At 39.7% G+C, this 13,161-nt stretch overlaps 1 protein-coding gene across 2 annotated transcripts in view; it reads left to right on the top strand.

Moving 5' to 3' along the window:
• The window catches only part of UPF3B (UPF3B regulator of nonsense mediated mRNA decay), an 18,119-nt gene extending 6,365 nt beyond the window's left edge, over positions 1 to 11,754 (top strand). The window contains exons 5-11 of one of the 2 annotated variants that reach the window (XM_023734500.1): positions 2,990 to 3,100; positions 4,383 to 4,426; positions 4,894 to 5,076; positions 5,483 to 5,521; positions 7,350 to 7,510; positions 7,890 to 8,184; positions 9,638 to 11,754. In XM_023734500.1, coding sequence (XP_023590268.1) covers positions 2,990 to 3,100; positions 4,383 to 4,426; positions 4,894 to 5,076; positions 5,483 to 5,521; positions 7,350 to 7,510; positions 7,890 to 8,184; positions 9,638 to 9,730 — 926 coding nt within the window. In that variant the 3' untranslated portion in view covers positions 9,731 to 11,754. The remainder of the gene's footprint in view (positions 1 to 2,989; positions 3,101 to 4,382; positions 4,427 to 4,893; positions 5,077 to 5,482; positions 5,522 to 7,349; positions 7,511 to 7,889; positions 8,185 to 9,637) is intronic. The other variant, XM_004379827.2, reaches the window with a different exon arrangement.
• The last annotated feature ends 1,407 nt before the right edge of the window (positions 11,755 to 13,161 follow it).

The following is a 13,161-nucleotide window of genomic DNA, read 5'->3' as shown; positions in this document are numbered from 1 at the left end:
GCTATTAGGTCTGGGGAAGTTGCTCTCAGGTGTCGCAGTACAGCCTGGCTAGAAGGCGTAGAGGTATACAACGCCTGGTATTCAGGGATCAGAAAGAGAAGGAAGATATAGAGAGACGAGAAACTGAGCAATGAAGACAGACAAAAAGGGAAAAAGAGGGAAAAGAAAACAAAACAAATTAAAAAAAAAAAGAACAAGAAAGCCCCCCCCGAAGAAATCAGAAAAAAAAAAAAAACAAAAAAAGAAATGCCCTCAGAGATCCCTCGGCACGTCTGTGGAAGCTGAAGGGTTGTTCCTTGCCACGCAGCATTGCCTGGCCAGAAAGGGCTCCCAACTCAAGAAAAGGAAAAGAAAACAAACAATTCAAAACGAACAAATGAACAAAAGCCCCGGGATCCCACCAGTGCAGTAGCCCAGACCAGGAAGCATCTCCACACTCGAATGGAGCTCCGCAGCCCCTCAGGAAAAAGCAAAGATGGTGCACGGAGCCAGGCAATCAAGCGAAAGGAGGGGGAGGTGGTGAGAGGCAAGCAAGAAATCCAAAGGGAAAAAAAAAAAGGCAACACCAGCAGCCAACAAATGGCACTCAGAGAGCCAGCTAGTGCGGGCTGGTGTTTCTGGAAAAGAGACTGTGTCCGCGGGAAGCAGAGGAGGCCGAGTGTGGGTGAAGAAGGGTGGAGAGTGGGAAAGTGTATATCACAAATTGCCAGCACTCTGCAGCCCTTCAGGAAGAAGCAAAGGTGGCGCTCGGAGCCAGGCACTCGAGTGAAAGGAGGGGGAGGTGGCAAGAGGCAAGTGAGAAATCAATAGAAGCAGGAAAAAAAAAGCAACACTAGCAGCCAACAAATGGCACCCAGAGAGCCGCCCGCCTGGGTGTGTGGAATCCAAGCAGCCGGTGCTTCCCAGTCAAGAGACCGTGGCCGCGGGAAGCAGAGGAGGCCGAGCCAGGGCAAAGAGGGGTTGGGGCTGGGAAAGCACACACCGCAAATTACTGGTTGTTTTGTCTCCCACTGGACGCTCCGTTAGGCTGCTTTCTCGTACACCCGTTTTCTGGTCTCCGATAGGAGTCCAAGATGGTGGATCCGCGCTGCGTTAGCTGGTAGGGGACCTCTGCATGAGTCTCTCCTCGCTCTCCATTCTCTGTCAGTTTTCTCACTCCATTTGGTGCTTGGCTGAGTTCTTTATCTCTTCATTTGATGTTTTAGGGTTTCAGGATTGTTGTATTCTCTGTTTGGCTTAGTTTTTCGGTTCTTTGCTGTAGAGGGACAGCTCGGTGCTTCTGCCTAGAGGCCCATTTTGCCGGAACTTCTCCAAGGCTGATTCTTATGAAGTAGAGATCAGACATACCTCCTCTCTCCAACCTTTTTACCAATTCTGACACCAGCTGTCCCTCCCACAGCACTCTTACTTCTCTGCTGTGTTCGATAATTCATTTCAGTGACCACACAGAACTCATAGACAATACTCACGATTATGGGGTTTATTAGGGAAATAACAGGTTATAGTTTCAGGTTCAGGAACAACAGGCTACAACTCAGGATCAAGATCAGGAAGCATGTAAGCAAAGTCTCCCTTCTTCAGTGCAGGACATCTCTCTCAGCTCCTCTCGGCCGTGCAAGGCTCCTCTCTCAGCTCTTGGCCCTGCTCAGGCCTGGCCTCTGCTCTGCTTGGGCAAGTGTTACAGAGCCCTTTAGCTATGTAGATAAGTGCCCAGAGGCACCCCACTCTGCCAGTAAACTTCAGCCCAAAGGTGCTCAGCTCTCTATCTCTGTGGGTCGGCAAGCCTAGCTCCGCCGACAAGTGTCCGGAGACACCCCGCTCCGCCAGAAAGCCTCCTGCCAAAAGGCAGAAGGCACTCAGCTCTCTCACTCCATAGGGCAGCATGCCTTGCGCCAGTCTCCTGGTTCTGCTGCTGCTGTTTCTCTGCCATTCTTGCCACTGCCTGTCACCATCTCATGCCTTCTCCAGTGTTACAGTTCTCTCTGTCTCCTGGGTCTAGGAGGTTATCAGCACAAGGACCCCGGGTCCAAAGGACGCACTCCACTGCCAGCTCTTCTTTCTTGATGGTAGTAAGGGCCCCTCTTTCTGCCTCTGAGATGGCTCATTTTAAGCCTAGAGAGATGGCAAAACTGATCAATCCTCGTGTTAGGTTGCATTATTAGCAAGCTTTCTAATCCCCTTGGTGGGCTACAAGCACCTTATTTGCATAGTCCCACCCAATCATTTTGGGGGGAGTTACAAGATCATGGTGAAAAAGGCTGTATAAAAATGATCTATCATCCTACAGTTGGATTCACTTAAAGTGAGGTATACCCATACAGGAATAGCTTACATTTATACACGATACTCTGAGAAAATCCCATAGCTATAACTTTTCAGTTCTCCCATAAGTGTGACTCTGAATTAGTAGGAGCAGTGACTCTTAAAAGCAAACTGTGTGATTAACAACGTGATTAACAGATCCCATTTCTGCGGAGTCGATTCTGACTCATAGTGACCCTATAGGACAGAGTAGAACTGCCCTATTGGGTTTCCAAGGCTGTAGTCTTTAGAGAAGCAGATTGCCACATCTTTCTTCCACGGAGCAGCTGGTGGGCTCAAACTGGTGACTTTTCAGTTAGCAGCCAAGCGCTTAACTACCACACCGCCATGGCTCCTTAAAATTTTAATACGTCATATTCGCTTCAGATTAAAAAGAAAAAAATAACAGAAAATAAAAGCAAACTGTAACATCCCTGGTGGTTCTGTTATAATATGTGGTGTCTCATTTTTACACCAGACTTCCATAGTGGGTACCAGTGGTAGAAATTCTGAGAGTGATGACCAGTGAAGCCCTAAATAATCTATCTTGTGTGGGTATGATTTGGCTTATTTTCAATCTTCCATGAAGTAGAAAATTATCTTCTTTGATAAATAAAATATCCTAGATAATATTTCCTACTTTGTTTAAAGCCTGCTACATTTTCTGTTTCCTTAATTGCTCATTTAGATCCAGAGTATAGAAAATTTTTGGAAAGTTATGCAACAGATAATGAGAAAATGACATCTACTCCAGAGACACTGCTAGAGGAAATAGAAGCAAAAAATAGAGAATTAATAGGTAAGTGGGCAAAAGGAGTTTAGGGGAATGGCTTTTTCATCAGAATACCGAGCTCTGACTCCTACTTTCATCACTTGCTAGCTATGTGACCTAGGGGAAAATGACTTCTCTGAGACTGTTTCTCCTACTGTAAAATGCAGATATTACCTACCGCACAGGATTATGAAGTGAATTGATAAGATGCGGAAAAAAAATTCTGTGACCTATTTAGAGCCACACAAATGTAACATAAGTAAAAATTTTGAAGACTAGTATGGGACCTTTATATATTGGTAAGCCTTTGAAGATAGATTGATGTTTTCTAGTAATAAGAATATTCCTACAAAATGTTTGGCCTGAAATAGCAAAAAATAAAATTATGCAAAATTGAAATCCTTTTGAGAAATTCTAACTTGGATGTTGTTTGCAGGCTTCCAAACTGGTTCTTTCTGGTTCAAACCCCTGCTGAGAATTTGCATTTCTTACAGCTTCCCAGGTGATGCTAATGCTGCTGGTTAGGGACCAATTCTGAGAACCACTAGTAGAGCAGTGGTTCTCAAAATTATTATATATAGAATCACCTGGGGATCTTGTTTAACCTGTAGATTCTGATTCAGTATATCTAGGGTGGAAATGTAAATTCTCCACAAGGGTTCTAACTGGAAGGAACTCATCCAAAGCTCTGGTTGTTTCTAGTAGTAATTTGTCACTATTATACCAATAGCTCTAAATATGAGCATAGTCTTTGGCCCAGGATTTCCACTTTTAGGAATTTATCTTAAGGAAGTATGTGTTCAAAAATCTAGATACAAGGCTAGGTAGCATTGTTCAGAATACTGAAAAGTGCACTTAAATAATAATTTTAATGGCTGTATAGTACAAGCCCATCTCTGATAAATTTATTCCTTAGAATAAATTCCTAGAAGTAGAATTTATAGGGTCAAGAGGATTAGATATTTTAGCCTCCTCCCCCAATTTCGTCCCAGAGAAAGTTGAATGAATTTATACTCCCATCAGTAAAATAAAAAAAACGCCTTTGCACTTAATTCTCATCAACACTGGAAATTACTCTTAAAAAATTGTTTTATTGTCTTAATTTGAATTTATTCACTTCTTCTTTAAAAGTATTTTTAGACTGCAGAGTTGAAATAGAATACTGTAAAACCTCAGATAATGTGGTTGTGAACTTTCTGTTTAAGGGGTGTAGTTTTCCCACCTTGGGTGGGTGGCAGGGAATGTCAGAAAATGGAATCCTTTCTAGGGGTTGATAAGTATTATTAATAATCTGTTTACATTTATGTAGCTAAAAAGACAACCCCACTTTTGAGCTTCCTGAAAAACAAGCAGGTAAACCTTTTGATTTTATAGTTCTCTCAATACTTTTTATTTCATTGATTCACATTCTATGAACATTTTCATAGTGTTGGGGGCCTGTAGGAAAAATAGCTGCTTTTCCACCATCGTTCCTTAAAGATTTGACCCATTGGTCTCATGCTCTGGCCCTCTCCTTCGCTCTGGTTGTTGGACCAGGGATTCACTCTGCAAACCTGGAGAGTCCTTAGCTTGTCCCAGAGACACTCTCTTGATATTCTAAAAGCTGGTAATGTAGCAAGGCAGCAGTGGGAGACTCTGATACCAGCAGCCCCTGGTCTTCATTCTCTTTCATATTCTGAATGGGGTGGTGTCGGGCTAAAGAGGTAGAAAGTAGGAAGGAAAGATGATCCAGTTTAGTGGGTGCCCACCATGCCTTCAGGATTGGTTAAGTTTTTGGTGATGAATGTCTTGTTTGAAGGCTTGTGTTTGTTTCTTTCTAGAGAATGAGAGAAGAAAAGAGAGAAGAAAGAAGGAGGCGAGAAATAGAAAGAAAAAGACAAAGAGAAGAAGAGAGGAGAAAATGGAAAGAAGAAGAGAAACGAAAAAGGAAAGATATAGAAAAGCTAAAGAAGATAGACAGAGTTCCAGAAAGGGACAAGTTAAAGGATGAACCAAAGATTAAGGTAGGAGAATAAATTAAGCAGACTCCATGTTCCTGAAAATTGCATGTATCTACTTCTTTAAATATGCATGCATCTTGTGTTGGTGTAAATATAGATTTCTTTTGTTTTTTTTTGGGGGGGGGGTAGGGAAGTGAACCAATAAAAAACTTTCCTACACTACTAAGTATTTTTAAAATTTAAGACCTTTTAAAAGAATTAAGTAGTTTACATGATGTTGATCAGTTCTTCAGTGTAGATCCGTATTATTTTTATCATGGAAAGTGTTCAATTTTTGGATTACTATTCTCTCAATTCATAGTAAATAAGGGCTTAGGGCTGGCTGGCATTAATTATGGGTTTTATTCAGCTTTTCCTTCATATTTGATACATGAAGTTGCCTCATCTGTTTGTTTTCCACTGTCTTCAGGTACACAGGTTTCTGTTACAAGCTGTGAATCAGAAAAATGTAAGGACCAAGTACATGATACTGAGCACCTAGTATCATGTCACACACACAGGTCTTAGTTAATAAGTCCTTTTGGTGGTGGTTGTAGTTTTACCTGTAGAAAACCCCTTCAAACTGACTTGGGTCTTTTTAAAAGCTGAGCTATTTACACACCTGCTACAAAAGGAGGCCCAGGTGACTTCCTCATGCTCTGCTGTGTTCCCAGAAGCTTCAACAATATACAGCCAGAGGACGACTGTGCTTAAATAGCTCTTTCTCATCTTCTTACATGCCTCTCGTAACTGGCTGCCTACTGGGAGTACTAGAGATAAATATCCTGCATTATGTGCCTTCCCCTCTCACGTGATTCCCATGTTATCTTTCATCTAGCTGGGAATCTGTGAGCAGAAGATTCCAGTTTATACATTGCATTTAGGAAGAGGAAAACTTGTAGAAAGATCCCAACCTCTCTGCTTTCCTTCTAGGGCCACGGCTTGGGCAGCCCTTGCTCTGACGAACTTCCTGGGGAATTGATTCCCTAGTACTTCGGAAAGAGTCAGAGAAAATCTCACAGAGACGGTGGCACGGTCTCCCTCTTTTACTTCCTGAAAATTCAGCAGTTTATATGGCTAGGGTTCCCTGAGTCTTTATGGGCACATTATTGGTGATAAGGGGCTTGAGGGGGTAGTGGTTCCCATCTTAATTCCTTCCAGCAATCTTTGTCTGCCATGCCACTAGTGACTTGACTTGCTATCCCTAATTATTACCAAGACAGAAGGTAGAGCCAGCCATGCTAGAGACATTCATTAATGTTCTTATTAGAGTAATGAACATCTTAGTTTCTGATAAAGATGTTCATTAGAGAAATAAGAACACTTCCAATGAAACCTGCACATGGTATCCTCACTCTGATACACTAGTGCTACTTAGTGTTCAGTTGGGGCTCACCATTTGCGGTGGCTGTCTGTGTGCTTCAGTACTTCATGCTTAAGTCTTTTATGGTGCTTTGCCTTTGGCTTGGCAACTTGTATGTTGCCTTCACTCTGAGACTTGAAATTCTTCTATTTTGCCTAAAATCTCTCTAATATCCCAACACTTGATGGTATTGTAGAGAGATTTGTAGCAGTGGATGGAGAAAGAAGCTGTCTTGCTAGCAATTTGGACTTTATAAACCACTTGTATATATATTTATATACATACTATATATATATATAAAATATTGAGCGAAGAGTTCCTACTCAGTAAAGATGGAACTTCACCATTCTGTTGTATAAGGCATTTGGATTTTTAAATCAAATGCCAAATAATTCTTGCTACTCATCTCTAATGGTAATATGATTCTTCCATCATAAGGAAAATATATTATTCTCAGGCTCAAGGCAAAATTATTTCTGCAATGGATCTCTCCTTTAGTGACTAAGGTATTTGTCACTCCAAGTACTAAATAAAAACAGTCAAACGTGACTGACCTTCCTAGCATTTTAAATTTGTGGTATATTTTCACATTAAGGTTTATTGACATGCTGATTTGCTACAGAAGACAGACTTGGAAGGGTGCATTGGTTCACTTTAAGGTCGACCTGCTTAAACCCAAAGGAGTCTTGATCCTATTGCCACAAAGTGATTAAGCCACTCCATTTGCGTGGATAACACTTTCACATTAATAGCATTCTTTTAGTACATTACTATTCTTGTGCACTAATTGTTCACCTGAAAGTTTAAGAGCACCTTCAGATATAGGGGGCCTTCGGTAGTCTAAATTTTAAATATTTAGTATATTGTTTTCTTTGATTGAGAAAGAAGCAAAGTCGTACCCTTCAAAATAAAAACAAACTTATTCTCTTTAAAGTTGCTTAAGAAGCCAGAAAAAGGAGACGAAAAAGAATTGGACAAAAGAGAAAAGCCCAGGAAATTGGACAAAGAGAATCTGAATGACGAAAGAGCCAGTGGGCAGAGTTGTACTTTGACCAAGCGTTCTGATAGTGAACTTAAAGATGAAAAGCCAAAGAGGTCAGTAGTTGAGGGCTGTTTGGTATGTTTGAGTTAGACATGTTTCTAGGTGCTAGTTTTGCTGTTACGTCCTGGACCTGGACCTGAATTAAGATAAACTGTTTTACTAGGTCACTATGAATCGGAATCGACATGATGGCAACAGGTTTGTTTTTTATTTTATCAGGGGCAGGGGGCATGAGGAGGAAAGGTTTCAAATATTCTAGTATCTTAGTCTGGGGGAGTGGTTTTAGTTTTTTGTTGTTTTTTTAAACACTAGTAGTTTTTACTCCACTCCAAAAGTGTAACCTCATTGCAGTGGCCAAGTCAGAATCGGTCTTCCTGCATTTGTGATTACAGGATCTTTGAGGGTTCATTCTCACGTTTGTTTTTCATGCAGACCTGAAGATGAAAGTAGCAGAGACTACAGGGAGAGAGAAAGAGATTATGACCGAGATCAAGAACGCATACTTCGGGAGAGAGAGAGACTGAAGCGGCAAGAAGAAGAACGCCGTAGGCAGAAGGAGCGCTATGATAAAGAGAAGGCTTTTAAAAGAAAGGAAGAAGAAATGAAAAAAGAGAAAGAAGCACTTAGGGATAAAGGAAAGAAGAATGAAAGTACAGAATCAATAGGCAACTCAGAAAAAACTGAAAAAAAAGAGGAAGTGGTTAAGAGAGATCGCATAAGAAACAAGGTGTGCTGCTCTTCTTTAAACTTGTTTATTTTCGTGAAGACTTTTCTTTTCCTGCAAGTGTAAAGGAAAGGGCTACCTCATTGTATACTTTAGAATTTTTAAAGAGGAACTTTAACTGTCTGAAACTTTTTCTTTTTTCAGTCTTGACTTTTTTTTTTTAACTTACTGTGAAAATTACAAACGTACACAAAAGTGGAATATAGAGGATAGTATGATGAACTCCCATGTACCCATCACCAGGCTTCAACAATCATCAACTCATGGTCAACCTTGGTTCTACTCTACTCCACCCCTGCTCTCACTGGATTATCTTAGAGCAGATCCTAAACATATAATTTCTTCCTTAAATACTTCAATATAAGAGATAAAGACTTTTTCTTAATAATATAACCCTAGTAGCATTTTCACACCAAAAAAATTAACAATAATTACTTAATATCATATCTAGTCAGTGTTGAGAATTTCCCAGTTGTCTCATTAACATCTTTTTTATACAAGGTTCACAAACAAACTGTATTTGCTTGAAATGTCTCTTAAATCTCTTAATCTAAACAAGTCCCCTTAATTCTTTTGTTTTCCTACCATTTATTTGTTGCAGAAACCAATTTGTTCTGTAGAGCTTCTCATGTTCTGGCTTGGCTAATTGCATCCCTTTGATGTTGTTTAACATGTTCCTCTATCTTCTGTGTTCCTTTAAAACTGGTAGTAATATCTAGGGCAGGCGTCAGCAAACTTTTTCTGCAAACTGCGAGGTGGTAAATATTTTTGATTTTGTGAGCCATATGGTCTCTGTTATGCCTAGTCAACTCTGCACAAAAGCACCCATAGATAATACTTCAGTGAATGAGTATGGCTGTGTGCCAGTCAAATTTTATTTACAAAAACAGGTGGCCTCTGATCTAGAGGCTTGAATATATTCAGATTCAGTTTTTTGGCAAGAATATTTCATAGGTGGTACTGTGTATTTCTTATTGCATCACATTAGGAAACATAATATCCGGGTTTGTTTTTGTGTGTGTGTGTGTGATGTTAGGATAATCAATACCAATTGTGTTGTGGTTACATAATAGAATGTCCTTGTTCTTAGGCAGTACAAGCAGAAGTATTTAGGGATGAAGGGTTATGATGTCTGTAACTTATTCTCAAGTGATTTTGTAATAATAATTGTGTAATAATAACTGTGTGTATATTAGAGAAAAAGCAAATGTGGCAGAATGTTAACAGTTAAAAGTATATGAGTATTCAATGCTTAATTTTTGCAATATTACTATAGATTTAAAATTTTTCATGATAAAAAGTTGAAAAAACAATTGATCGGTAGGTCCAGGTATTGTAGTCCTGATCCATGTATTATAAATGTGTTTATCAACCTTTCTCCTAATGATTTTGCCTAGATTCATTATTTCATTAGGGGTTGCAAAATGGTGACATTCTGCCTTTCCTTCTGCATTAGGTGATGTTCTTCTATAAAAAAGAATTATCCCTCATCATTTACTCGGTTAGCCTGAAATGCAGTTTGTACAAGAAAGGCAAGATAAACACTTGATTCTTTCCCTTTATTTACCAGTGTTCGGAGTAGTGAGTTGGTGTTCCGGCAACTTCTAGGGGTTATCAATGAGTTTTGTATTGTTTATTTGTTTGTTTGTTTAGTCTTTAAGAACTCATGGACTTAGAAATATTTGGTGTGTTCCAATTTGAAAGTTATTATTGTTCATGTTTAAATTGTCCCATCTTTGCACAGTGGGAACCCCATCATCAACTTTTTAAATCTCTATACAGGATTCTCATCTGTTTCAGTATTTCATTTAATTCAGTAATTCAATTGCTAGAATTATTCAATTAACAGTAACGTTTTAAGGCTAACTTTCATAAATCAGAGAGAGAGGGGTTAAGGAAGGTTCATGCACTTTTTTTATTGAATTCTAAAAATGGCCTATACAGTTCGGTTTCCCAGGATCATATTGTCATAAACCAAATGTATTACTTGAACTGAGTGATGTATGATTACTTCATTGAAGCTTATTTATGAATCTGGGGTCTAAAGTGCCACCTAGAGAGCCTCAAACTGGGTGTCACATTGTTATATCTGAATACAAATCATGTTTTTGTGACCAATTACATGGAGTCTGAACTCATAACTTTAGGAAGGTCTGCACTTAAGAGTTCGCATTCTTTGTTACTGTTCTTACTCCTAAAAATTTTTGTATGTGGTGGTGCATTTTAAAGTCAGTTTACTGATCGGGAGGAGAGATAGTCAATGGTCGTGGTTTCTGAGTTAAAAAATTTCAAGCTGATTCAGTTCATTTTGAGATGGTTAAGAAAAGTAGATAATAGATTTCTCAAAAATTTAAGCATATCAAGTAATACTTATGAAATGATTGCTTTTCTTTGGATATACAGGAAAGGCCGTTGAAAGCAAATTAACCATCAACACTTACTGTCGTGCCATGCTCTCACATTTTTGATCTTGGATGAGTTGTTTTTGGTATATATTAATACAAATACAATATTCCGAAAAGCCTACGTAAAAGCTTAGTAGCAATGTTGTAACATTAACACATTTCATTTCACTTTAGGATCGTCCAGCGATGCAGCTTTACCAACCAGGAGCTCGAAGCCGAAATCGACTCTGTCCCCCTGATGACAGCACCAAGTCTGCAGATCCAGCAATAGAAAAAAAGCAGGAAAGTGCTATTAGCCATAGAAAAGAAGGGGGAGAGGAGTGATAAATCCACATGGCCTTAGGTGTCCTGACTGTCTAGGCAGCCAAAGAGCACGAATTAAGCAATCCAGAAGTGCCTTCAGGGCAAAGGAATAGAGAGAAAGGGAGTCGCAGTGCTGGTGGGGTACACTGAAGAGGAGTATGTTTTGCGTCAAAGCAAGAATCAGATTGCAGGTTCAGAACTGAAGTACAATTTCATTGTTTATGCCGTTTCTAAAAATTCATTTTATAGTGTCAGAAAAGATGAGGGAGGTGACATGCATTGCAGTTTGCAGGTTAGAAATGTCAAGTGAGGACTTAATTGTGTATGACACGAGCAAATAAGAGAACCTGATCTCAAATCAAAAGGTTCTGTTAGTCCTGAGTTGAACTTTCTTAATTTGAGTGGAGCAGAGTCAGTTTGAAGTCTTGTTCAGATTTAGTTATGTTGTGTTGTTGGCGATAACTGCTGAATTTGTATAGTGTGGAAGCAACAAGCATGTAATTATAGTACAAGTATGGTGACGGATGTAACAGATTTTTCCTGATGCATAAATTTAAATAGTCATGTTGTATCTATATCCTATGTCCTAAAATGTTAGAATTAGTTTGAGTGTTTTGATTGTTTATGTGAGCTCAGCATAAAGAATATTTTTAAACATCTCAGTTTTCCTTTAGCAGTTTTTAATATTAATAGGTAAAATCTAGCCCTTGTTTGATTCTTGACAATCCAGTCTTTGTTTTATCTTAGGTCTCATGATCTGAGTGCATACCCTCTGCAAGAAGGAACCGTCACCAATATTTGTTCCTGTTAAATAGCAACTTTTAGTCTTAGCTTGTTTTGTATTGGTGTCAATAAATATCAAATAGCACTCAAATATGAAGTTAAGTGTGTTCATTAGCTTTACTAAATAGCTATGAGTTTTGAGAAATTAAACTTCTGACACTGAATTAACTTCTTAGGAATTTTGAAAGGAAGTAAATGATATTAGTGTTTGCCTTTATTTTGCCCACTAAAAAAACCAAAGCCGTTGCCATCGAGTCAATTCTGACTCATAGTGACCCTATAGGACAGAGTTTCCAAGGAGCCGCATCGAGTTTCCAAGGAGCGGCTGGTGGATTTGAACTGCCGACATTTTGGTTAGCAGCCAAGTTCTTTTTTTTTTTTTTAATTGTTGTAGTTTAAATGTAGTTTACATTTCAAGTTAGTCTCCCATACAAAAATTATACGTACATCATTATGTGGCCCTAATTGCTCAACCCATACTCCAACAGCACACTCCTCCTTTCCACCCTTGATTCCCCATGTCCATTCAACCAGCTCCTAACCCTCTCTGCCTTCCCATCTCACCTCCGGACAGAAGCTGCCCCTTTGGTGTCTTGTATCTGCTTGAACTAAGAGGCACACGCCTCACGAGTATCACTTTATGTCCCACAGTCCAGTCCAATCCCTGTCTGAAGAGTTGGCCTCAGAAATTATTTTAGTTCTGGGCTGATAGAGAATCCAGGGGCCATGCTTTCTGGGGTACCTCCAGTCTCAGTCAGACCATTAAGTCTAGTCTTCTTATTAGAATTTGTGTTCTGCACCCCACCTTTCTGCTGCTCCGGCATTGACTCTGTTGTGTTCCCTGTCAGGGCGGTCATTGGTGGTAGCCGGGCACCACTTTCCTTGTGTCTTTGGTGTTCTTCATTCACCTTTACTCCAGGTGATTGGGACCAACTGATGCATCTTAGATGGCCACTTGCAAGTTTTTAAGACCCCAGACGCCACTCAGCAAAGTAGGATGCAGAACATTTTCTTAATAAGCTTTGTTATGCCAGTTGACCTAGATGTCCCCTGAAAGCATGGTCCCCAGTCCCCTACCCCAGCTATTCTGTCTCTCAAAGTGTTTGATTGTATTCAGGAAACTTCTTAGCTTTGGTTTAGTCCAGTTATGCTGACTTCCCCTGTAGTGTGTGCTGTTCTTCCCTTTGCCTAAGATAATTCTTATCTACTATCTTGTTAGTAAATAACCCTCACCCTCCCTCCCCACCCTCGTAACCATCAAAGAATGTTTTCTTCTGTGTTTAAACATTTTCTTGAGTTCTTATAATAGTGGTCTTATACAGTATTTGTCCTTATGTGACTGCTAAATTCACTCAGCATGATAAATTCCAGCTTCCTCCATGTTATAAGGTATTTCACGGCTTAATCGTTGTTCTTTTTCATTGTGTAGTAGTCCATTGTGTGGATATACCATAATTTGTTTATCCATTCATCCGTTGATGGGCACCTA

The sequence above is a fragment of the Trichechus manatus genome, unplaced genomic scaffold (genome assembly GCF_000243295.1).
Source record: "Trichechus manatus latirostris isolate Lorelei unplaced genomic scaffold, TriManLat1.0 scaffold00068, whole genome shotgun sequence".
Taxonomy (NCBI): domain Eukaryota; kingdom Metazoa; phylum Chordata; class Mammalia; order Sirenia; family Trichechidae; genus Trichechus; species Trichechus manatus.
The sequence above is the reverse complement of the archived record's forward strand: the minus strand, read 5'-3'. Positions and strand labels throughout refer to the sequence as shown.